This window comes from Amia ocellicauda, chromosome 17 (genome assembly GCF_036373705.1).
Source record: "Amia ocellicauda isolate fAmiCal2 chromosome 17, fAmiCal2.hap1, whole genome shotgun sequence".
Lineage (NCBI taxonomy): Eukaryota > Metazoa > Chordata > Actinopteri > Amiiformes > Amiidae > Amia > Amia ocellicauda.
Window position 1 is genome coordinate 15,690,670 of NC_089866.1, and position 26,754 is coordinate 15,717,423.

The 26,754-nt window shown below is 42.4% G+C and overlaps 1 protein-coding gene across 1 annotated transcript; it reads right to left on the reverse strand.

Annotated features, from left to right (window-relative positions):
• Nucleotides 1-172: 172 nt before the first annotated feature.
• On the reverse strand, nucleotides 173-26,641 carry mapk1 (mitogen-activated protein kinase 1). Its single transcript, XM_066690379.1, has 9 exons — nucleotides 26,214-26,641; nucleotides 10,142-10,324; nucleotides 8,563-8,752; nucleotides 8,134-8,250; nucleotides 6,530-6,644; nucleotides 5,761-5,892; nucleotides 5,224-5,333; nucleotides 4,905-5,032; nucleotides 173-3,614 (listed from the first exon to the last, which is right to left on the reverse strand). Exons 1-8 carry the CDS (start codon nucleotides 26,357-26,359, stop codon nucleotides 4,916-4,918), a joined length of 1,110 nt encoding a protein of 369 aa, XP_066546476.1. The 5' UTR covers nucleotides 26,360-26,641; the 3' UTR covers nucleotides 173-3,614; nucleotides 4,905-4,915.
• Between the last annotated feature and the right edge of the window lie 113 nt (nucleotides 26,642-26,754).

Consider the following 26,754-nt stretch of genomic DNA (forward strand, 5'->3'; position numbering starts at 1 on the left):
CACCAGGGCTGAAAGAAAATAATGAAGCCATCACAATGAAATCATGCTCATTTGAATCCTACAGATTTCATGCTGCTAAGAGTGTTGAGCAGGAAACAAACACACCTCTAGCTGATCTGAAAATAAAATTCCTAAAACCTCTGTGCACAAACAGAAAATGCATAAAGCAAACAACAGGGTACAGTGATTTTATTCAGGCTTTTCTGGGTTACATGTGATTGCAGAAGTGAAAAACTACAGATTGACATCAGTGATTCAAGAGGGTTGGCTGTACCATTGGAGTAATTTAATATTACAGTAAAAACTGCCCTTAAGCGTTAATTTCATTGCACTATACAGCTGTAAACCGGTTTTAAAAACTTGTAATACAACTAACACCTTCTGGGTTTTTTTCTTCAATTTTAACCAGTAGGTTTTATGTGAAACTACTCATACTAACTTACTCCCAGAATAAAACCCAACAGGAGAGCCACCGGAGAGTGTTTTAGTGAATCCACAATGAAAAGTTCTACTAATTGAAACATACTTACATAGGATTAGTTTAATACATGGAAACCATTTTTTTATTTTTTTTTAAACAAGATTAATATTCACTAGGAACATAACATTCATTGAACAATAATAATAATAAAAAAAGATTTACTTAAAACATCAAAAAGAAATAAGGCAAACTAAATCATGAAATAAAATCAAAGAGCTCAATTTACCTTTTCAATATAGAACAATCACAAAGCTGTGGCAATAGATTTTTTTTTTGCTCTTTTTTTTTTTTTTTTTTTTTTTTTTTTTAAGTACATAACCATGAGAATAACGATCAATTTTAAAAAGAATAACTGCAATCACAAACTGATCCCCAAACTGAACAACTGAAAAAAGCTGCACAAGAAATCTTGTTGTACAAGACTAATAAAGGCACAAAAACAGACAGATCACACAAGAAGCCAGCAGAAGCTATCTTACAACAGGATTTGAAGAGTGTCTCCAGAGAGCCTGCTCACTCCTCCCTTAATTTACTCCCAAATTAAGACCCCACTACTGTTGCTCTGACTCAGCACTGACTGACACCCAGTGCATTGTACACAGCATCAAAAGAATCAAGTGCAGTGTATGCTGTCTTAAAAATAAAAATCTAAAACTTTAAAGCAGCAGGAACAGTTTATCAAAATGTTGGTTTTCTTTGCACTACAATACAGCCCCCCCTCCCAAAACCACTTCACAACCCACCTCAAAGCAGCTCTGCAGTGCTGTACTGATTGAAGAATGGATGTACTATTGCAGGAGCTGAACACAAATTATTATTTTTAATTTGTACACCTAAATAAAAATAAATCTTGCTGGGGAATTGGAAGGGTTTTCTATGGTTTATTACCAGTACCTAATTCCTCACCCCACCCCCATTCTGTACTGCAACAAACCCAATAATCCACCCAGTAGGCATAAAAGATGCCAAAGGGTTCATCCTAGACAGTAGCTCAGTTAGTGCAGCAGACAAACGCAGATCTTAAAATCAGGCAGATAACGGGATACCCTCTGCGGGTCCTGCAAATTAAATATCAATGTTTGCTCCTGTTTATAACTTAACTGTTAACCAAATCAAGCTAGTCAGAAAAAAACAACAAAAGAAAACCATATAACAACCCTGCACTAAAAAGCACAAGGTAGGGAAATACAGAAATGAGCTTCCCGTCAGGAACGCCCAGAGGAGCGTGGCACTTTACACAGTCTTTGTATAGAAAGCTTTTTAAATGTTTTTTTTAATTTTTTAACATTTTTGAAAATGTTTGTATTTAACAGTCATGCGAGGGCATAGTCTTTTGTTACAAAGGCAATAGAAAACTCACCACAAAAGGGAGAAAGGAGGAGGCACTGCACTTGATGGGGAAGGAATCAAATAAAATAAGAAAGCGGTTACTGAACTGCACAACTGATTTCGCGCACACACACACACACACACACACACACACACACACACACACACACACACACACACACACACACACACACACACACACACACACACACACACACACACACACACACACACACACACACAACTGTGCTAGTGGTTCAGTCGTTTGCTTTCAGCTTTGCCAAGTCTGGAAGGGGAAAAATAAAACGGCACCCAACAACTGTTTGATTGCATCTGACAGGGTAATGCAGTGAAGGAGATGGGCTCAGCCAAACTTCATAACATCAACCAGCAGAGGTTGCGGCAGTGATGAGGGGCTGTCGCTCTTGGTGCCCATTTTGCCAAACGCCTCCACACTCACTCTAGGTTTAAGGTATCCACGATGACCGACTGATGGATGGGGTTTAGGCGAAACAGACAAGCAAGAAAGTGCTACAGCTTCGGAACTAGACCTCTCGCCCAAGGGGATACCCAGGTCTGAGAGTGACCTATTAAGGTTCCACTTTCCCATTGACCCCCCACCTCCTAAGTGGTGTGAAAACATGAACAGCCATAAGGATAGCAGCATTCAGACTTCCTTAATTTTTATTTGAATGAATGCTAAGTATCTAAGGTAACATAATGCATGTTTTCACAAGATTTCGCCGACCAGTACAAATAAAAAAAGGCCGTTTGACTGAGCACGTGCCCCTGCAAATAAAGGTTTGGAGAATCAGGCTTTGCAATGACCAGAGCGCGAGAGGAGTACACACTGGACTGTCAGCAAAGCATTTCAGTGGTCTGGGAGGTGGGTACTTCTTAACATGTGACTTTCTACACGTCATTATGGCCCCTTGCTGAATGGGAACGAGGCAGAAAACATGCAAATGACAACTCCCTGTGTTAGACCACGGACAGTTTATCATGGGAAGTGATATGCTGTGCAAAACACACACGTGTGTGTGTGTGTGTGTGTGTGTGTGTGTGTGTAGATTAGAGAATGGCACTTCGATAATGCACTGCTTAAAAAGACGAGTGCTTTTAAGTTGTTTTTTGGAAAGATGGTTTGGGAGCTTGCTTTAAAATTTAGATTATGTCTACAGCAAATCAGATTATTAATGTGAATTAAATCAATCTAATCCCTCCTGCATTTTAATGCACAACCCCATCTACTATATCTATAGGAAAGTGGGAGAATGATTCTTCACTATGCTCTTTATTCCAGACTCTTATCTGCTGCCCCTCAAATCAAAATCATTTAAATAGAAATCTAGATCATGAAGGCGCATCAATTTTAATCCCAGGTTTGATCTAGATATGTAATGGGTGATTCTCCAAGAAGAAAATCCAAAGTGCTAATGACTCTAATGATAAAATGACAGGGACCAATTCCAGCCCCCCGATACTGAATTTGCAGTGAAGTCAGGGCCACACCATCAACTCTCAACACCTCATGCAGGCTTTCAGTGTTTGCACTTCCCCATCAAACCATGGTCACGCAAAGGAATTTGATTTTAAGTCAAAATACACAGAGAAGAAAGGAAATAATATAATGAAGTGACGAGGATGGTGGGCAGAGTCCATTCTGGTTTGAGGACAAATGCTGGGGTTTTGTCGGAGTTGGGGGAGTCTGGATGGGCAAGCCAAGACAAAACCATAGCACATCATCGAGGAAAAGCTGGCCAGAGGAACGACGGCATCGTAGCAAGATCAGTCCAGGAGAGCCCTGTGGCGGGTGGGGGGGGAAGAAGAATTTATTTTTACTAGAGCATTTAAATAGTGGGAAAAAAACAAACACCAAGAGTTTGGAATAGAAGAGCACAACTGTGGTTAAAACAGAAGAGACATCAGTCCATATGAAAAAATCTTTCAAATGGTAGAATCCAAAAATGGAGGAAGAGCTTGCTTTGAGTTCTTTTCATGGGATGTTCTTGCTTCATTGTGCAGACAAAATCAGGCTATATTGGTCAGGTTTTTTTTCTTTCATTGAGTTAAAAAAAAAAAAAAAAAGGGGGTTCAAATCTCTGGGTGAGACGGCACAAAGGCAGTATACAGATTGTTCTAATAAAAACCCAAGTGTGTAAATGGCTACCCATATAAAAGTGTCTATCAAATAAAATAAATACAAATATTAAAAACATGGAAGTCTCTCTCATAACATGTTTGTTATAACTAGCAACTCTGTTGGCACTGCACTACTGTGCCTGTGTCCTAGCAACATCTCTTCAAACTCAATCAATGTTTGGCACAAGAGAACATTTGTGTCCATGTACATTCACTGTTAATTAGCAGAACACGGAACATAGATAGAGAAATTAGGCCTTCATTATCACATCAATATAAATAGATAAATAAAGAAAATGGAAACAGGGAAAGAAAAAGCACATATAAAAATCAATACCTCCCCAAAAACATTTTCATCCTGAAGGAATTCTCTATGTATTGAAGAAACGGCTTAATTTTTCAGTCGACTTTAATGAAAACCAATGAGTGTGCCAAGGAACAAATGAAAGAAAATAAACCTCTTCCATATAACTGGGCGCAGAGACAAACGATGGCAAGAACAAAGATAAATCTTCAAGACTAATAAAACTGAAAGATGCACTGAAGGCAGTGGACGTAAAAACAAAGACTGAATTATCTGCTCATTAAAATCTCAGTGCCTCCAGCTACACAGGTTTGGAGCTCTGGAGATGACCTTACCCAACCAGAAGCATCCTTGCTGACTCTTGACATGCATGTGTAACTTAAAGAACTACAACAAACAAAGAAGCAAACGCACATCGGCACAGAGAAATGTGCCACGTTAGGGGAGTGACCCAAGCCTTGGTGTTATCTGCCCTTTTGCTAAACTAGGGCATGTGAGTGGTCTGACACTGCTTTAGAAAAACAATTCACACTCAACCTTTAGGTCTTGTTCCAATCAATTATTAAAAATGTCCCTACAGATAAACCACACTATGCCCCTATTGTAATTTATACTCAAGTTACAATGCGTCTGTACAACTGCGTTTACCTGGGAGAGGATTAGGAGCGGAAGCCTGGCTGGAAGCGGGCGGTCTCTTCAAAGATCAGCTCTTTCAGGGTCTCTTTGGGCAGGTCGTCCAGCTCCATGTCAAACTTGAACGGTGCCTCTGCAACGGGCTAGAGAGAGACAGTGAATTAAAATAAAATGTAAAAATGTCTGCGTCTTGAGAAAGAAAATGATATCCGCTGTAGATTATTAGCAGATACTTTCTGTTCAGCATTTAGTGTAACGGCAAGTTTCCACACTTGTAAAACCCAGAGTCTGACACCCGTGAGCCAAGTGTCAAAACCACAGAAATCCTCCGCACCTCGTCTGAGGGGTCGTAATACTGCTCCAGATATGGGTGAGCCAGGGCCTCCTCCACCTCAATCCTCTTGTGGGGGTTAAAGGTCAACATCTTATCCAACAAGTCCAATGCTAGCATAGGGAAGAAAGATCTTGTTATACATCAGTGTAAACAAGTACATATTATAACCTCAATAGAACCCCTTTACTGTACTGCATCAACATCTATGAATTATAGCTATAGGATAGTTTTAATGCAATAAACAATGTTTTTAAATCAAAACTGAAACCAGTAAATAAAACAGAAACACATGCAAAGCTGGTGGCAGCAGTTCTCAGTAACCACTGACTGACGGGACGCCGTGCTTTTGTTATATTCATTTCTTTCCTCTGCCTTTTTACAAAGGAAATTACTCAAAACAGGTTGTGTCTTTTATCTGGCGCCCTGTGACACTATCAAGAGGAAACAGAGCCGGTTGCCCTGGGCCAGGCCGCTCAGAGCCTGCTGAAAGACCAGGGTTTCCTGTAGCCCTGATCCGTGGAAAAATAAACTGCCAACCTTTGGGGTCTGCGTTGGGAAAGAGTCGGTTCCAGGGCACTTTGTTTCGGAGTGGCAGGGACAGCAGGTAATTCCTGGCTTTGATGTTGATGATGCAGTTCAGGTCCTCCTGCGAAGGGGAGCCCAGAATGCCTGCAGGACACACAGCGCTACAGTCAGCACCACTACTGTGTATCCGCTGACAAGTTAAAAGAGGCGTACAGTGTAAAATACACCACCTGACCTGCACAACAAAATTACAATCAGTTATTTTCTTATTGTATTGCGGAAAGAAAACGGGAGGACAAACACGGCTTTGGATTAGCTAATACACAATGAAGGGAAAATAAACCTATCGGTTATATCAGTTTCCCAGCATCACCACATGGTTCTTACAGAACGCTGTAATGAATCTTTGATGGACTGATGGCTCCCCAGGTTCCCAGCTGTGACCTGCTAACAACTTAATTTAAATACACCGTGATGCAAAGTCATCAATTATGGAATGTCCACAGTGCTTAGCAGTTCCTCGTAAACAACTTCAAGTGCCAGTCTAGTACAGCAGTCCGCAAGAGAGCCACTCCACACCGAATCCGTGTCCAGCTCTGTGTCAGAGGGCATTAACTGTGCCTTCACTGAAGCAAGGGTAGGTTCCACATTGCAGGGAGCTATTACATGAAATTGGGGTGAAACAAAAAGCCAAGAAGGCGAAAGACTATAGCATGACTGAAAAGCAAGCATGCAAGACAAAATCAAATCTGCACAGAAAGGGGAAGGGACGCAGGTTTACCCAGAATGTGGTTAAGCTGATCCAGATAGTGTTTTCCAGGGAAGATGGGCCTGTTGGACAGCATTTCAGCCAGAATGCAGCCCACAGACCATATATCGATGGATTTGGTGTAACCCTGCAAGCACAAAACACACCAGTCACGACCACAGCGAAACACACACAGTGGATGTCAAGGCAGTGTAACGTGTGAGCTGCCCCCGCACTACTACCAGCCACCTCACAACAAAACACCCACTTACAATCTCAGATTATACATGTGTGTCTCTATGCATCTCATTAGAAATATAATCTAAAAAATGACTAATGTACAGAGGAAAGAAAATACGCAAATCTCATAAGGTAGAAGATGCAACACATCAAAGCACTGACAAATAGTACCAGTTTATAACGGCTCATATTCCACACTGCTTAATAATGTAGGATTGAGCTGCATGGAACAAGTACTGGACACGTGTTCACTAGGGGAAGTTACCAAATGACCATTAGGAGATGGTGTCATGCATTTCTTTATACCAAGTGAATAAAAATAATTAAATACAGTATATTAAAATAAAACCCTTGATACCCTGTATATGACCGATAGATGAGACTCAAAAATACATGTCTGTGAACAATTCCTCTCCTCTCCTGGGACATACAAACATTTATTTAATTTCATCCACCACAAACAGATTACAAATTACAGATACACATTTCTGTTGTTCTTCAGTGGTTGTGGCCTGCCAGAAAGCATCATGTGATTAAGTTTTATTTTGTGATAAAAAAAAGATTATCTGAAAGATATTGACCTCCTTACTGCTGTTCATATCTCACTGTGTATGCCCTGATAATCTCTCTGCTTATCTCTTCCTAGCTCAGATGTGTGGTAACAATGTACATTTCCAGTAACTCAGCTAGAATTACTCTGAAGATGCTGAAGTACAGATGATGCTTCATATTGAAGCTCAAATTTTGTTGCAAGAGCTGTTAATACGAGCACAAAGCTAATGGTACAGCAGTAACATTCATATGGCAATGGCGTAGATCCACAGTCTAATTCGTGGCTACCGTACGCCTGAACAGGCAACTACTTGATATCCTCTCAGATGGCATGGACTCCTAGAATGATTAAAGATGGCTCGTTACAATCTCTGGGAGTGCCCACTGCAGCAGAAAATACTGAAAAAAATACTGGTAATCTTTGATTAAAATGTGAAGGCCGGAAACAAACACACACAAAATCAAAAAAATCTAAATGCTGTATTTTAAATGGTCATTCTCTGCTAGTGGACAATGTTTGGGTCCCTGTGAAGAAAATGCAGGAGAAACCATTTCAGCCTCTGCTGGATGGCATTCTAATTTGCATCAGAATTTCAACATCACTTCAGCAGACTTCAGGCTACAGTCGTCCAGTCACTGTTGGGGACACTTTTTTATTTATTTTTTATTTAAAGCTGAAATAAAAACACCCAATTTCAACAAAACATAATTAAAAAATAATAATAATAACTTGACACTTTAACCCTCTTTTTTTTTTCCTTATTGTGAAAAACAGGTGACAGTAAAGGTATTGTGAACATGGACCAAAATGAACGAATGCAATACAAAAAACAGGCACCACCAACCTTAGAATTGAGCATGATTTCCGGGGCCCTGTACCAGCGTGTGGCCACGTACTCCGTGAGGAAACCAGTATGGTCATGATCGGGATCGGCAACGCGAGCGAGTCCGAAGTCACAGACCTGCCAGGGACAGAAGTGCAGAACAAATGACAGTGGGTCCAAAAAGCCGCTACCCTAGTAACTTTCCCAGAGTTCCACAACTGATCTGAACTTTTACTTGGCTGCTTAGCAAGCAAGACTGTTAAATGCTGGCTAAAGAACAGTAACTAACTAACGCTCAAGGAAGAACCATCATCTCGAGTCATTTTGTTCTACTGCTGTCCGCTTCTTTGAAGAGTTGAGCTGAGCATAGGTTTATCTGACCCACAGTGAAACAGCGTGGAAGTGCTGCGGTTTATGTTTCCACTATTGTAAAGAGTGCAGGAATCAGACCTTCAGATCGCAAGTAGTGTTCAGCAACAGGTTAGAGGGTTTCAGGTCGCGATGCAAGACGTTGGCAGAGTGGATATACTTCAGCCCTCTTAGGATTTGGTATAGGAAGTAACAGATATGGTCGTTGCTCAGGTGTTGTGTCTTTAGGAGTTTGTAGAGATCTGTCTCCATCAGGTCCTGTACAATATATCTGCAGGTAAAATCCCAGCTAAGGAAAACAGGGGGGGCGGGGGGGGCAGTGGAAAGAGACACAGAGGTCCCACGTGAACAGTCAGACAAAGAACAAAGCGGATAATCTTGTCCATTAACAGACAGTGGCTTTGTTGGACCCTGTTATTGTACAGCAGGAAGGCATAAAAAAACAAACTAACACTGAAGCTCATTGACAAATGCCCCCCCCCACCCCAGCTTCAGCTTTTATCATCAGCAGCGACATCCTCACCAATTTTTTTTTTTTTTTTTTTTTTCCCCACTAGTGATATGAAAGTCGAATTAGGTTTCTATTCCTCTTTTTGCATGAAAGCCCTTTCACACTTCGCAATGGTATGGAGAGCAATGCCATGCAAAGAGCCTTTCCATCTTTTTTAGACACGATCCTCTATACCATTACATCATTGTTCTGCATGCAAATAAACCCCAAAACATGAATACAAATTTTGAATTTGATTTTAATACATATGTCAGGTCTTTGCATCTTTTACGGAGTCAATGCATCAGAAATGACAAATCCGACTTCATGTCAACGCAGTAGTTGGCTTATACAGTAGAATATACTTCCACTTAAAGATTACAGTGTCCCGATTTTACCTCAGGCTTGGCAAGCAACTGCAACACTGACAGGAAGTTTATAAAGTATCAAAACATGTGTGAAGGTACACAGCCAGTGACGCAATGGGAGTTATGAAGTCCCAAGTTCCACTCTCAAAAGCATTTTCAACTGACTGGATTCCTGTGGTAAGCAAACACACTGCACATCCTGCCTGCAGACTCAGGCCCAGAGCATCGATCTGTGCTTGTACTACAATGTCAGTATTGACAAAAACATCTTTTCACAAATATTTCAATGGCAGATTGCAGACTCCACACATTAACCATGGCAAACTTCATGTGGCCCGTGTATTGTCGAGTCAACGGGGGAGCCATTTACACAATGAGCTCGGTAAGTGTTCCGACCTATACACAGGTAAACAAATACACAAGCCAAGAGAGGTCAGAACAGGGGCCTTCACACTAGCACAGTTGCAGAACGACAAGAGCTACATCATCTGCTGTGATTCGCTGTATACATTCTCTATACCCTACAACAGGGGAGTCAAGCTCCAGTCCTCCAGTCCACAGTATCTGATGGTTTTTGTGCCAATAGGAGCATTCAATTATTCCATTAATCTAGTGATTTTCTCAGGTTTTACATTTTAGTTTTACGGCTGATAACTTATGTCGATTACTCAAAATATCGTCCACACAGAACCTTCCAAGCCTTTGTCGGAAACCAAAACCCAGAAGATAGGAGTTCGACACCCCAGCCTACAATCAGGTAGGACAGGAGGTACCAGCAGCACCATCCCCCCAGAAAGGATACACATCTTTCATGTGGTCGATGGAGGGAGCGCGGATGATGTCATTGATGCCGATGATATTCTCATGTTTGAAGCGCAGCAGGATCTTGATTTCCCTCAGGGTCCTCTGGCAGTACGTCTGGTGCTCGAACGGGCTAATCTTCTTGATGGCCACTCGGATTTTGTTGTCTCGGTCGTACGCAGAGCTGGAGAGCAGAAAAGGAGGTTAGACCATTTTAGCAGCTGGCTGACCGAGGAGGAAAGTCAGATGGTCAAAGAAATGCTATGGTATTGTGACCACAAACACCACTGGAATCTACCATGTCCGGCTAAAGAACACCAGCACCTTAAGGTTGCAATAAACACTTCGAAGTGTGTCTTCCTGGTGTTTAAGTGACAGAAGGCCAAATGGCAACACTCGAGTACCTGTGGCTGAAGTTATATTTTCCCCGTGAACGTTATTGCCAAAGGCTTTGGAATTATAGCCAAGTTCTTTCAAAAACAACAGATGTAGGTAGATGTATTGAATAATATAATTGGAGGTGGCACAAAACAGGTAAACAGGTAAAATACAAGGTTTAAAAAAAATACATATTCCCCTCCTTTCCCTTGCATCACATGAAGTAATAAAAACAAGGGAGTATGTTAGTTTTTTTTAGTAACTGGTTAAAGCAAGAATTTTGAGAACTCGGTGGATGCAGGTTCAGCAGGTCCGAAGGGACTCTAGGCTGAAGAGTGGGGAGAGCAGCTTTGTGAAAACAGACTGCAGGCAATTGATCTTCCAGTTCAAAACCTCCTGAATGTCAAGCACGTTGTCTGCTTGAAGACTACCATTTCATGTATTATTCTGTTCAATGTGCGCTTCAAAACACAACTTGCTACCTCCTGTGTTGAAATCTAAAAATCTCTCAATCATGCAAACTTCAAGGCAATTATTTGGAGAGAGAGGAAAAATATATCCGCCTGTGTGTGTGGGCACGTCTGTATGGGTCTGTCTGTGCATCCCTGTGCCTGTATGCGCGTGCTTCTGGTTTAGATTTGGTGAAGGACCAATTCATCAAGGTCACAATGTTGTATCTTGCAGTGATCAGCCTTCTGCCAAGTGCAAGGATGTCGTGGCGTAACTGTTTAGTCATAACTGTCTTCAGCAAGAACAGCCACCAGAAATGCATTTTGTAAAAGTCTCAGAAGTTTCCTTGTTTTAAAAATACATTCCAAAAGGGAGGGAAAGGGAAAAAAAAAAAAAAAAAACAGAATTAAGCATAGCAACAAGTTCTTGTATCAACAACTGAAATCCCAACCGTTTACTCACTAATGCTGCACAGCTGTAGTTCAATCTCACATCAACAAGTCCTGCGAATACGGACAAGATTACAACATTTAAAAAAATGTAAAGAGCGCATGTTTGTTTTGGTTTCCCCTGGGCACAGTGGGCTAGATAGAAAATTCAGACCGCGGTTTTGCGATTTGTGGTTAAAAAATATAAGAAAAACTAAAACAAAATCCATGTTGATGGGGACGTGTGTGGTGGCCATGTGCTGTGGCTGTCAGTGCCGACTCGGAGACGGCAGGTTTAGAGCCACTCCCCCACCCAGTATCATTTCCAGAACTTGGAACAATTGGTTTCTTACCGGAACATGCAAGAAGAATCAAAATAAATTACTCAGGGTCAGAGCGAAGTCTCTGGCTGCAGGCGGCTCATTAGCAGCTTGGCTGGCTGCCAATACGGGCAGTGCTGCAGAGTTTGAATGAGCCCAGAACAATGCAATCCTTCACTGCTATCCGCCACCTCCTTCCCTCCTACCTACCACTCTCTTGGTCTACTCCTTCCTCTCTCACTTTTCCCTGCTCTCAGCTCTCCTCCCCTCCGTCTGTCTTTGCCTTCTTTTTTCTCTCGCTCTCATCTCTCACTCCACTCTTTTTGCTCCCTCTTTCACTTTCCTCCTCAATCTCAGCAGTCAGAGATAATAGGTTGATTTACACCCACATACATAGATTTAAAAATCACCCAATTAAAATAAATAAAAATAGTATGTGACATACTGTACTAAAGCACTTAAGTGATAGTCTCCACAGCCCTGACCCTGGAGAGCCCAAACAGACATCTTCAATCAGTGGTTAAGCACTGCGTTAATCTTGACCAATTAAGCCAATTGATCTAATTAAGTAATTTAGAGCTTGGCTGTTATGAAAACCAGACGACCAAGTAACTCTCCAGGAACACAGCTAGAAATCTCTGAAATTAGTCAATACATTTGTGTTGTGCAATATATTTAAAGTGATAAATACTGCCAATTTAACTTTGTGTGAAAAAAAATGTTTTAATTGTATGCAAGCCTGTATTGGACAACAGAAGTATGCAATCTGCTGAAATATGCTTTTGAAATTCACAATTGGATCTTCCACAGCAGTTCCCTGACTCTGAACCTGTCAACATTGTGACTTCCTCCTTGCACAACCAGCAGCTCCCTGTAACAAATTGATTTTATATACCATTAAGTGCTGCCCTGGGCCTTGCAAGGATTTATAAACTGACAGGCACCCTCACACACAGCAGTATTTGTACACCAACCCAGCTTTAGGGTTTTAGCATTATTGCTCAATCCGGTTATATCTGACAGCACTCCATTCTACACAGGATTTCAACACCATTGGCTATAGCCAGGAAGACTGTGTGGGGGGGCCACAGGCCAATACGGTCTCACAGCCGAACCAGTGGTCTGGACATGTTGTATTTATGTTCCGAGTTTGGGTTTTTTGGACACTTCATTAATAAAATTGGACTGCCCACTCTCACTTCACAAAGCTTCGAGTTAGCTCCTGGGAAGGGTTCATTGAACCCTTTTACTACAGGACTATAAATGGACACAGCGCCTGCAAAATTTCCTTCATTTTAATTACAACTTTCCAAGGCCATTAATGTTCCGGAAGTAAGGAGTACAGCTGAAGATGACCTCCCTGGAGCTGAAGCCTCGGTCACTGAAAAAGATTACTGAGCATATGATATGATTAATAACAATACATCCCAATCTAAACCAGCAGAAGGTACTGCATGAATCGTGAAGTTGAATAAATGCTTTACAGAAAATAGTGTCCAAAGGAAGTAAAGCAAATCTGCAGAGCCATTTCTACTCAAACAGCCCTTCCACCTACAGAACTCAGAGTCTCGAGTCTCTTTTAGGGGTTGCGATAACCCAAGAATACATTTAGCTCTTCAGTTAGGAGTTCCCCGTGCAGTGCGTATGTGTTTGGAGAATTTGACTGTTGTCCAATCAGTGCATGCATAAAGTCAAGTAGTTAATTTAAAAAAAAAAAAAAAAAAAAAAAAAAAAATGGACCGAAGAAAAATAGCAACCAGTCATACAGAAAACATAAACAGTCAAAGTTTCCAGAACCTGCAGCTCAACTTAAACGGTGAAATGAACAAGTTAGATTGCCATTTTCCTGCCCTAAACTGTGAGCTCACAGGAGACTTCTCCAATTCCTGAACAGCTGTTTGAAAATCAAACTGGGAAGGAAAAGGTTACAGTGTACTTAGACGTAAAGGGTTTTAACCGAGTTATAGGAATTGTATCATTAGGTGTCCCCACCAACCTCCCTCCCCTCCCCATTTAGGAGCTTGAACCATTGTTGGTTCAGCATTAGCCGCAGAGTGTAGGCGTGAAAGTGCTATTTTTTAAACCACAGAAATATCCTGTCTCTTTCTGTCATGCGGTGCTTGCAGTTTACTGTACAAAACACTAACATATATATATATGAGAGAGAGAGAGAGAAAAAAAAAATCAGGCACAAACTGATTTTCCATTCCAAAGCCATAGGAATAGTTCAAATAGGTCTTGACATATCCTCACCTGTGGAAGGTGGAATTCAGACAGATGTGATCAGTGAGAGAACAGGATCTTCACTTAGATTGCTCCAGTAAAATGCCCAGCTGTATAAATGGGTACAAATGTAAGTTGCCCTGGATAAGAGCGTCTGCTAAATGACAAATAATGTAACGTAAATGTAATGTAACGGAAGCAAATAGGTAAATAGGTCAACCGGTAACATTTCTACACAAAAAAAAAAAAATGTATTCATTAAAATCAATGTTTCGACACTGCCTTCATTAGGGTAAGGATCTTTACATAAAGTAGTGTAGTAGTGGTTAGGGCTCTGGACTCTGGAGCACAGGGGTGGGGGCACCTCTGTACCTGGATTGCTCCAATAAATGGGTATTGTATAAATGTAATACCCACTGTATAAACAATGTGGTATCTTGTAACAATTGTAAGTCACCCTGGATAAGGGTGTCTGCTAAGAAATTTAGTAATACAAATAATAAAAATGAGAATCCACTCAGAGGCACAAGCCAAAGCAAAGAGACCATCAGGTTCCAGACATTTCAAGATTGTTTCCTTATTTTGCCAGACAAAGATCGAACTGCAAGGCTGTGGGAGTCTAGTTTTCCACCCTGCAAATAAACATGCAGATTTAAACGTCAAGTCTAGACAGAACATTTATTGTGTGTGTTTAATTGGAGGCAAATGTGAAATTTAAACAATATACTGACAATATATTTGCCTGCTGCTGCTCTCACCTCCAGTGCTCTGCAATGCTGGTCAGACACAAATCGATAACGCTGCAGAAAGAAGGGAAGTCTATTTGATAAATCAGCAAGACATTTATTCAATCAGCTCTACAATAAGAAGACACTCTGATTTTCGATCCATGGAGGTGCAACACTCAGGAGTGGATACTGACAAGCCTTCTTTTTTATGCTCAAGTGATTATAATAAAAAAAAAAAAAACTCCTTAGAGCTCCTTCTGGCATCACAGCACCACATCGCTTGCACACACGCACGCACGCACGCACGCACGCAATGTTTGCTGACGAACTTGCAAGATGGCGAATCCCACTCCACGTTCTGCAGCTCTCCAGGAGATGAGAGACGTGCAGCGGGTTTTTAAACCTTAGTTTTATTTGAGAAGCTATCACTAACTTTTAGATCCGTGCAAAACCCAACTTTTAGTTCCAGTGTATTGCAATTGATAAGGTTAATTAAAAACATGGGGTTCTAGTTTAAATGAATGCAGGCTAAAGAATGTTAGAAATCTGATCAAACAAATATACAAATTGGTTTTATATTTTTCTGCTTCCTTTAAAAAAAGAATTAAATAAGGATCGTGGAGTCTCTTTACATTCTGATCTCTATTTTGCCTGTGGACCTTTTGTTACCAAGGAAACCACCAACCAGAGAGCGAGCTATGATTTAGGAGGCATTACATAAAGAAAAAAAAAAGCTAGAAGTCTCTATGAATAGCAACTAAATGAAGTATCTAATAATTATTGGCGTATACAGTAGAAGCACTTGTGTTTGATGGCACACTGTGAGGGAGCCAAAGCAACAGTAGATGCAGGCCCATTCATGGGGGTCATGTCAAGACAGCCCTCTTGGGCCGCAGTTTAATCATGTCCAACCAGCTGGTCTATTACACACTAAAAAAGGTGAACATTTCCCTCAGAGAGCAAAAATATAGTGCCCCAGCTTACAGATTTAAGTGTGCAAGGTACTGCAAACCAGTCATCCACATACACACTCACTCTTGTGCTCTTCACATCCCATCTGTATCTGTAGATGCAGGTTTTTATTCACAATGATGTACGTAGGGGGAATATCAAGCTGTGAGGGGGAAGAATGAAGAGATAATTCAGGGGTCTGTGTTAAAAACACTTGTCTGTTGATGCGAAACATGAAGATCGCTCAAACGGCTATGCGAGTCAGTCCTATAAGTGGGAGAGAGAAAAGGAGGGAGACAAAACAAGAAAAAAGGAGGAGAAAGAGCAAAAAGATAGAGCCTAGCCCTAGCAGGTCTGGGAGAGTAGGCTGGCAAGTGGGAGGTCAGGATTTAGAGGAACACAAACAAGTTCAGAGCCATTAGGAAGCTCCATTGCCCAGCCTTTTTACAGCAGACTGTGAAAAGCACCTAGACAGAGCTGGCAAAGACTGATTGCAACTCACTTAGAGGGTCCAACTCCATCTCCAACATAAAGCAAAGCATTTTTGTATTTAAGTCTAAAGGAACAAAGACAAGATAATTCAAAACAGCTAATTCAGTGAACCTTTAACCCTTACAAACCCAGTGTGAAGCAGATATCACACACATGTAACAGACTAGAGAATAATATATAATTCCAGTGTACGAGGCCTTCATTTGCTGGGTTCCTCAGGGGTAAAAACCTAGGCTGAAAAAGCCTGTCATCTCACACCAGAGAAGCACTAATGCAGAACCACAGGGTTTTTGATGTAAAGGAGTAACACGTGTACATGTACAAAATGTGTATTAGTCGCTGTAACATACTTGACACTTATCTATGCGCAAGAAAGCAGTAATGAAAACCTCCTAAAAATGATTGGAAAAAAAAAAGGCACAATGTAAGAAATCGCATTAAAACCACTAAGCTTTAGTCGTACGTTAACCGCTCTGGAAAGTCAGGCCCCTAGTTATGATGCAAGACAGTACAAGCACATAGCAGGGTATTATAGCTACAGGTTTATTTATTTATATGGGAGAACAAAGACCTCCCACCCACTTCCCTGTGAAGATGCTGTTCCCTCCAGGGAAGCACCAATCGCCCACTCTGGTAACGATTGCGCCTGGCAGTGCCGAGCCTGGTGCCTCATCTTTGCTCTCTAGCCCGGGCTGAACGGCTGAGCGAGGGACAGAGGGCAGCAGCATGCTCTCGCTCTGCTCCACAGGCTCAGCGGTTAGCTAGACAGAAACGGCTCAGTTTCCGCGGAAATTGGCTTCAAGACTTGGTTTGTATTGCAGCAAGAAGGGCAATTACGCAACATGTTGGTCCAATGCCAGTTTGAAAAGCAGAGCCAAAATGGGCAACGGAGCAGGAAGGGGGAAATATTATAATAATAATAATAATAATAATGTGTGTGTGTGTGTGTGGGGGGGGATGCCATATTGCATTTTAATAAATAAATGCTTCAGTAATAGGTGCAGAAATCCCAGGTGTTTAGATGTCATTAGAAAATGAAATCAAATGCACTAAAAACCTCAGATACAAACCGGCTGTGCAGTAAAACAGAACCGTCGATCGTGCAAACGATTACATTTGGTCTGGTAGTTCTGAAGGCAGTTGCAAATTGATGCATTTTAAAACACCAGTATAAGCAACTGGAGGGGCTGAATGGGAGCACTGGGATACCCCTCAGACACACAGACAAACATGTTTTTTTTTCTTTCCATTTCTTAACACCACTACAACACAAAGACAGAAGCACACTATTGACTGAGGTAAGGGGGGGACACAGTACACATATACAAGGCCTTCTGGGAGAACTAACTGGGAAGAGACTGCCCTACACCACTATGAACAGCACCGCGGGAGGAACGGTCATGTCTGTCCATCAAAAAGACCAGTCAGACAGTTTGGGGTGCACGGACACCCTATTAAAGACCTGGATAAACAGCGGTCTTGCATCCCAGCAGTTCTGGTAATCCAGATGCTGGCGCCCCATTTGGTCTGAGCAGCGGAGAAGAGCCTTGTGTGTTTGGCGTGTGTTTATACTCTTAAAAAAACTGGGAGGTATGTGTCAGGGGGTGTAATCCTTGAGGTATTATGTGGCCATTACATGAATTTGAAGCAGATCTGAACAAGTCTAAGTCTCATTTTTCTTTCCACACCCTGAGCATTGCCTTTTGGGGTGCAAGCACACTCATTCTTGTCATTTCACCTCTGATTTTGTTTTCTTTAATATATAATAAAAGATTTAGAGACTGATGTTTCTCTTATCTTGCGAGTGCACTTATCCGTATGCCAATTCCGGTTTCAAACCCTTTGCAAAACTTTCTCTGCAAAAAAGAAAAGAAAAATAACCCGACATCAAATCAATTTGCTTTCACAACTGGCACTCTTTCATAGTTCATCAAACTTGAAAAAGGCAATTATTAATGTATCTTCACTTTTGTAGCTGCACAAATTGCAGGCTTATCAATAACTACAAGTGCACTGAATACTGATTATGCAATTCTGCCATGTTATTATTAGTTTGAACACTCCTTGCTCCGTTTGTACATTACCCCCCACCCCACCCCACCCTTAATTGTGTTTGATTACCTTGAATCTACTACTGAGAAACCAAAACTGGCCTTTTGAAATTGAGAATTTAAACCCAGAACAAAACTAAAGGTTGACTTAAAATGCATTAGCTAAAACGTAAAATGCAAAACCGAGTTGAAATTTAATCCAGTCCTGTGTGTGCCTTAGCACAGTCTGCATGATTTAATTGATCAAGTTGGGACCAGTCTGCTTTCGTAGATTACAAATCATGTAATTACCTGTTGCTAGTTGGGTATTCCCTGCTCTGTGAAAGGTTTAAAAGTTTACAATTTCACTGCTCTGCCAATTAGAAAGCTACTCCAATTCGTTTGGGCGTTCCATCTTTTAAAAGTTAATTTTTAAAAATATATTTTATTGTTAAGATTATATATATATAAAAAAAAAAAGTTTGAGTGATCCTACAGTTGGGTGGTAACAGAAATCAGGGAAGTAATTCAGCTCAGGTAAGTGTGATTGAGAAATGGTACTTTTCTTTGAGAACAGCCAAGAGGGGGATGGGGCGGGGGGAGGGGATAGATAATCTTCCCCTTATCAATTGTAGAGCTGTGTGACTGGTGTTATTAATCACAGCAGCTGGACAACCACTCCCCACCCGCCGCTCCCGCCCTCCCTCGCCTGCCGAACTATTCTCAGAGTCAGGCAGGCTCTGTGCCGTGCGCTGACGTCAACGGTGCACCGGCTGCCATAGAAACGGGGCCTGCGCTGGGGTTTGGAAGTAAGCCTGGGTGAAGCAGCGGGCTGGCGAAAGAGGAGCAGTGGGTAAACAGCAGCATGGAAACACAGAAGGGAAAGTAGGAGGCGGGTGATGGCAGGACTGGAGGTCAGGGAAAGCTGCGAAGGAGGGCTTTGAAGCACAACTTTCAACATAAGGGGCCTTTTATGCTAGCTAGAAGAGACAAATTTGAAGGCACAGGAGTTGCAACTTACTTTACTACTGTGAATTGAACCATGACTTAAACCCAAGTAAATAAAGACTGAGCAAACTTTTCCTGTTTGGGAGTCTGTAGCACTGCAGCACACAGACACTGATGCGGTTGACAAGAGCCCTGCAGACGGGGCCTGTCGGTGACTTGCGAGGCACTTGAAAGGACAGAAAGCACCTTTACTGTAACTTGAAGTGCGGTGTAAGAAATGTTGATATTGATCACAAACAGGAAATGAGTCTGAAGTTTTACAGAATGACGTTTTGAGAGACCGAAAAATGCAGATACTCAGGAGGGACACCACACGCGGTGGAGTTCACGTAATATTTGATCTTCGACTTCAAGAGGTAGGCGATGGAGGCTGATACGTGCCATTTAAAGTCCTGCAACGACTGCGGGGACAAATAAAGAACATACCAGCTGTGAAGTTTAAACTTATGGATTCCGATTCAAGTATCTAAAAGAAAAGTGTTTTTTGTTTTTTGTTTCTACGCCCCCAACCCCAACATCTTTCCTGTATGCACACACACAACTGTGTAAATAAATAACAAAAACAAAATGAAATTCAAGGCATTTCATATCAGCTGTTTTTCCCCCTGCACACATATACAAATATTTTTGGCTGGATGACAACAACACTCAAATCAACACTCAGTCAAAACACATCCATGACAGCTACTGCACAGTGTCAGGGCTGACAACGAAAGGACTGTTTAGCCAGTAAGTGTGAACATTTGCATTAGGTTGTGTGTACAGCAGCAGCAGCAGCAACAGGTAATGCATATTGGCAATGCCACTTCCCCCCCCACTACAGGTGCATTGTGTAATTATGCACAAGTGTCCCGGAAGTGATCCAAAGTGTACACGACAATACACAAAGAACAAAGGACTGCAAGGGAGAGAAAGGACATTTCTGTGCCATTTCCAAAAGTGAGCCAACACAGGATCAGTGCCGAGTCTGCCCTTTATGTAATAGTGGTCTGCAGGTCGGGGCTTGGACACATTCCAGGATACACCTTTCACCAACAAACCATTCACTGCAGATGGCTGCGCTGTACAGAGTAATGATTGATTTACTCCCCCCTCCACCATTCTACCCCACAAGGGCCGAGAGATAGCCACCTGTCTGACACTGAAACAGCCAACTGAACAAGAGTGTGCCGGGAGGGGGTCCAAAAACACTGGTTCAATTTGTTCATTTTGAGTTATAGGGTGCAAAATCAACACATTCACACAGTGAACAAGATCAATTCATCGATAGTACTGTGCAACGTGGCAGCAGAGGAAACTGACATAGCAGTGGCCTACAGATTTATAAAAAATAAATAAAAATAAAAACTTCCACGTCATCTTGCCAGATGGGGACAAAGCGGACGGTGTTCCTGTTGCGGAATAAGTGCTGTTTGACTGTGGCTGGGCCGGGCCAGCTCTGCTTTGCTTCAGTTGAGGGATTTAAATTTAAACCCATGTTGCCAACAGCTTCTTTTTAGCCCAGCTCACTTGTACATTCCTGTGGCATGGCATAATCAGAACTTTTCAGAGAAGGTCACGGCTGCTGAATGGGGGCACTAATAATAATGCAGTGGAGACGCGCTGCCTGACGCTAGCTCGCACAACAGCACTTTACCTGGGGGGGCGGCAGAGTTGACTGCACAACCTCTCTTCAGTGTGTAGCATGTGCATTTGATCCAGAGGTCTCCCTCTACCAATATAAGCCGGGCCCTCCATCACGAATGCTCGGAGATCAAAATACAAACACGGCCTCCTGTTTTACAGAGCAGTGCCGATTATTTGGTACACCATCATCGGCTAGTTAGCTTTCCAAACTAGCTTCGAAAGGGGACAGGACAGTTGTGGGAGAGGGTGCAATTGTCACACTGAACACACTTTTCGACAGCAAACCCATCCCAACAGTAATTTTATGTTAGTGGGGAGCAAGCCAGGATATCTCAGGAGGCTTTGCTAGGCCAACTCCTTCCAACAAGGAGATCCAGGCTAAAACAGCTCCTGTCTGGGTAGTGTGAAAAACAGCTTTCCGTCCGTTAGGCTGAAACACAGTGGCTGTTCATAGAAGGATTTTTTTTTTTTTTGAATCCTCAGAAAAACTTTAATGCAACATGCAAGTTGAATATATACAGTTAAAGCTCTCTTCTGTGGATACCGTCCCCCAAGACAACTACAATGTATTTCTGCTGCTTTTGTAGAATTATTTTTTTCACTATTATTAGAACTCACACTAACACAAACCAAGAATAATAAGGAGATTAAATTATTGTAAACTGAAAGGGGAGGCATATGCACACAGTGATCATCCCCTAATGGGATTTCAGTCCTGTGGGAGTCCAGCCAATTCTGACAGTGTGTATTGTGCATTCAAAACGAGTTACTTTCTTTCTCAGACACCCATGCCTGCCTCTCTGGCCAACCATGAGCTCATCCGCTCTCCGGAACAGATGGGAGGATTAACAGGCTCTCACTGCAGAGCAAACGTGGAATTAAGAACGAAAAAATGACAATTCTTACTGGCAGCAAATTTGCATGGGACCTTAAGCCACAGTGTGCTGTTGTAAGGCACTCTCCCCGCCCCCCAAATGCTTCCAAAAATGATGATCTCCACTCGTGCTTCTGAAAACAGGATGTCCAAGCACACATTCTAACTAAATCCATGCTTCTACAACACTTCCCTACGGGTTTTCTGTATTGTAATACATCCCCAGTTAAGTTTTCCTTCTATTATAACATTGTTACATCAACTCTTTGGAAAATAAATGCAATAATACCGTGCAAGCTCTCACAGCTTCAAAAACGCATCAAAACACAGCGAGCAGCAAAACGCAATTCATGTTTGTGTGCCAACCATTTGCATTCCACACACACATACCCCAAGCCCACATCTGTGTGAAACTGCACACACAAATTCCATCAAATCAAAGAGAAGGCAAAAAAAAAAAAAAAACACAGATTCTTTGTCAGATATTAATTCAAAATGTGATTCCATTCCATTAATCCATAGAACTGCATCCAAAGACTTCCACACAGCATGCACGTAACCATGTCAGGACTCACAAGCATCCCCCCCCCCCCAGTTTCCTCCCTTTTCTTACTCTGCAGGCAACTAATGGCTCAGATTGCCAGCGTTAATAATCAGTTACATAACGACTGTGCTCTGCAGCCAGTGTGCAATATCTTCCCCTCAACAGCACAGCACTTGTATTCTTGTTCAACATTGAATATATAGCGGAAGCAGAGAGGCTGAGTGAGATTTTTTTACACTGCCACATTTATAAGGACATTAACCAGTAAGAGAACAGAAGCAGATATCAGTTTAATACTCTCCCACACCAAATTTAAAACAAAATATCAAAACCCAAGATGACTGATGAATAGAGGCCAGAAGAGCCAATATGCAATGTGCATCGATTAATTGAGATATGTCTCGGTACGATACATCGTTCGTGTATCGTAAAACACAGTCAAGCACAGCTTGGATTTCTGGGATGGAAGCTAGTGCATCATGATGCATATTGTATTGTGATCTTAGTGTATGGTCTCACCCCTACTGATGAATTGTCATAACTCCGAGACCTAGATGTACAGCATACGGAGGCAGGGTCTGCAGCTATGTCTCTATGAATATAAATATATATGGGTGCATTAAGAACGGAGAAATGGCTGAGCAGGTCGTCAGTTTGGTTTAATCAGTAACATTTTGCTGGGAGTGTGAAGCCCAGGGAAGCGCCGCAGCCAAGGTGATCCCTACCAGCCCTCTTTCACTCTATGGGCAATAGGTTGTGCTGAAGCTGGGAGACCAATAAACCACACAGTCAATAGAAAACCCATCCACTCCCAGAACGAGCAGATCTTGGTCTCTTGATGAAGAAACGATTAGTGGAAGAAAAAAGGGGAAAATTGATTGTCTGTAGCATTATTGAGCAGGTCTTAGGTCTTTGCAGTAGCACATGCTAAACAACCCTGGTCTTTAATTAAAAAAAAAAAAAAAAAAACGGACTACAGAGGAGTTACAGATTTGTGATGCAAACACTGAAAACAACAACAGTTTCTCAGACAACAAGAAAAGAGATGACAATTTAAAAAGTATGTTAAAAACATGCATCAATAATGCTTTGGGGGGTAGGCGTTATCTTTCAGGAAACTACCGCAATTTCATCATCCCCACTTCCAATTCGGACCAATCCAAGTGCTTGAGATTACGACATTGCAAGCCTTGCTAAAACCTCTCTGTGATACCGACAGAAGTGCTCCTAATGCTTTTGCTTTTTATCACGTAACTACTGCACTGTACAGCACCACGCAGTCTCTTGACTTTGTAAATTAGAACCTTGTGCAAAGCTTCTCTGGAGAACTGGCAAGTGCACACTATTAGTTTATATGACAAAAATGCGTAATCAATACCAAGCACCTGGACCCTTTACATTTATAGATTGTTTCCCGCTACATAAACTGTCTAGATTAAGTTGAGTATTTCTTTTTTGAAGTGTCAAGATTTAGCAAAAAAAAAAAAAAAAAATGGAACAAAAATGTTTGTGTAAAACTGAATAGGTTTTATAAACACTTTGGCTTCTATCTGAAATAACATTGTAAAAATACACTGTTCACTCGGCCATCTTGTTATGCAACTGCAATTTAGACATTCTATTTTCTCCAATTGTGTGCAACGACACCTGACCTCATTTACATTAAGCCTGAATGAACCTTGAGTTGAGCCAGCTTATCAATTTACATCAAGAAAGAAAAATGTTCCTTGTTCACTACAGGCTCTCTTGGATAACAGATATATAGATGCAAGGAGTAGGGATTTATTTCCATATCAAATCAATCAAGATCAAAATATTAATCAATAGGAACAAGAAGTTAATACACTTCTTCACAGAAAGCCTAATAATCATCATTGGATATATCTGAGAGAAAGAGGGAGTTTTTATTCCCCCCCCCCCCCCCAACAATTTAAGGTTTCAGACAGGAAATATTGTTGGACAGTTTTGAAGTTTGGGTCATAAGAGTCAAGGAGTCAATGTGGAGAGAGAGAGAGAGAGAGAGAGAGATCGCTCTAAAAAGCAGGTTGCCAGGTACAGCCCCAGCTCTACTACTGAAACCAGTCTTCTGCCAGGTTACTTAATCTTCCCGTCTTTCAGTCTGTAGGGTGAGACTCCAAACTGAGGTCTTAATGTAAGCAAGTCTTTTGCCAGTCAATCTGGTTAAAAGTGCCACCTAATTGATTTATTACCTAAACAGCCTGCAGTGCACACCTTTTGTAGCCGATTGCTCATTGTAGCAGTGTTGCAAAATGACTGATACCAAGACTTTTAAGAATTGATATATATATATTAGATATAGAACATAAACCATTATGCAGCTGAAAGACTCTTCAGCTCGATTTATGTTTTCCACCAGTTAGGTCCATTAACTCCGACCGTATGCATCATTATTCTACACAAGAAAAATTTAGCTTTAGCATCTCAAGACACCTTCAGTGACAATGCGTGCCCTGCCAAGACCTCCATCACTCACATTCTCCTGAAGGCACAAAACCAATGTCATTCTTTATGTTACGTCTTCCGTGCAACAATTCAGTAACCATTCATTCTAGTGCTCGGTTTGATTGAGCTGTCAGTTTGGACCGTGGGACTGTGTACATAATTAAAATCAGTAAGGTGTGAGCACACCAATAGAGCAGCGGTACTTGCTTATTCTGCCTTACTAGAAATATCACAGGGTGTGGCCTATGTACACTTATGACAAGTAATATGAGATACCAATAAGAAAACTATTTGCAATGACTTTGGTTTAGGGAAGTGGGAAAAGTCAAGCCCTATGCAGGATCCCCCCCCCCCAAAACAGATACTGTAGTGTACATTGATTTATGCATTTATAAACGTGGAATAAATAGCAATGCAAGGAGGATTTTGCGCAGCCCTGTGCCAACAAATTCAAAGCTATATGTTGGGGTCCAATAGTTGCAACTGCACACACGCCCTACGGCAAACAGCGAGCTGCACTGCCTGACACTTCGTATCATTTTCCGTGACAGGTTTCAAAGTCGTCTCTTACGTGACATCAAGACTGACATGGTAGCTCTTGTTTTTGCAGTGCAACCACACATCCACTGCGCACAGCGCATTTGAAGTCGCGTCGTCTACATGGTCCGTGAAACTTAAACGCAACAGGAATGCAAACCACCGCTTTTTAAGGGAAAGTTATTCCAGCAGAGATGCTGCTGGAGTGGCACCCCGCACCGGTGCGTGCCTGCTGGACACCCAGCCCTGTCCGGCTCGACGGCCGGGATTACACCAAGGCAGAGGCAGAAAAAGGGGAAAAACGGAAAAGACCTGCAATCTGAAATCACAGCACTGATGGATAAGGCACAACATGCGAGGTGCTGCCATTTCCCATAGAGCGCATCCTTGTCACATCAATTACATACATTTCCTGACACAATAGAAGGGATGTACGAGTTATTATCTGTAGCGTGGGTATTTATATCTACACACACACACAGCCGAATATGAGTGCATGTTAAAATAATGACACTAACAGCTCTGCATGCTCGTTTTAAATACATATTTTACACCTAAGCAAGCAACTACAGATGGCTTTAAAACGGCGAAACGCTTCCACCCAGCTGCACTGCCTCCATGCCCTGTCGGATACACCCGTTACGGGAAAGGGAGTCTCCCCCTCTTTCATTCAAAAGTAACCTGGGAGTGCACACGTCCACACACAGCCTACATGTCCACTACACCTTCCAACATCGGCTACAACACACACATTAGCATGATCAGAGAACTGGAGGTCTGCGTATGACATCGCCTTCCCGAGTCCACGATGCTGCATCAACAAGTCTTACCAAAGTACACGATTCGTGCCAGCGGACTTGGGGAGGACGGGGAAACACACCCAGCAGGACTTTGCATGTAAACCACGATCTGGATTTGCGGTTCTTGCTTTGTAACAGAGCTCACGGAGCCCGTCCTCGCTCGGGGCTTTGCACTGCGGAGTCCCCGGAGTGGCAGCCCTGGCGCACGGAGGACAACTCACCACACCATCCCGTAGGCGCCCTCGCCGATGTAGGACAGGTTGCTGTAGCGAGGACCGACATCGAAAGCCTGCCCGCGGACCAGCTCGGCCCCCGACCCGGGCGTGGGGGCGCCGCCTGCAGGGGCAGAAACCGCAGCTGTCGCCATTGTGAAAGCGCTGCCTGCACACACGGAGCAACCCTCTCCCTCAAGCACAAGGAGAGATGTGGAGTAAAACAAGAAGAAGAAAAGAAATGCAGAGGTCCTGGCCACTCTGTGAAAGCTGTCTGTCCTGCGCGGCGGGGAGGAAACTCCTGTCGTGTGCCTGTTGCTCGCTGGTCGGGGGTGCAGGGGGGAGAGAGAGAAAAGTAGCGGAGGGAAGATGATACAAGGATGACTTGGCTACAGTGTGGCAGCCCTGTATCCTATTCGCCCGCAGTGTGCAGCGCCCAGCCAGCGACACTGCAGGAAATAACGGCAGGATCACATGACAGGGGCGAGCGAGGCCGCGCAGGAGGGTGCGGTCACATGATGAGGGAGCATTAGCGCCGCTGTGGATAACT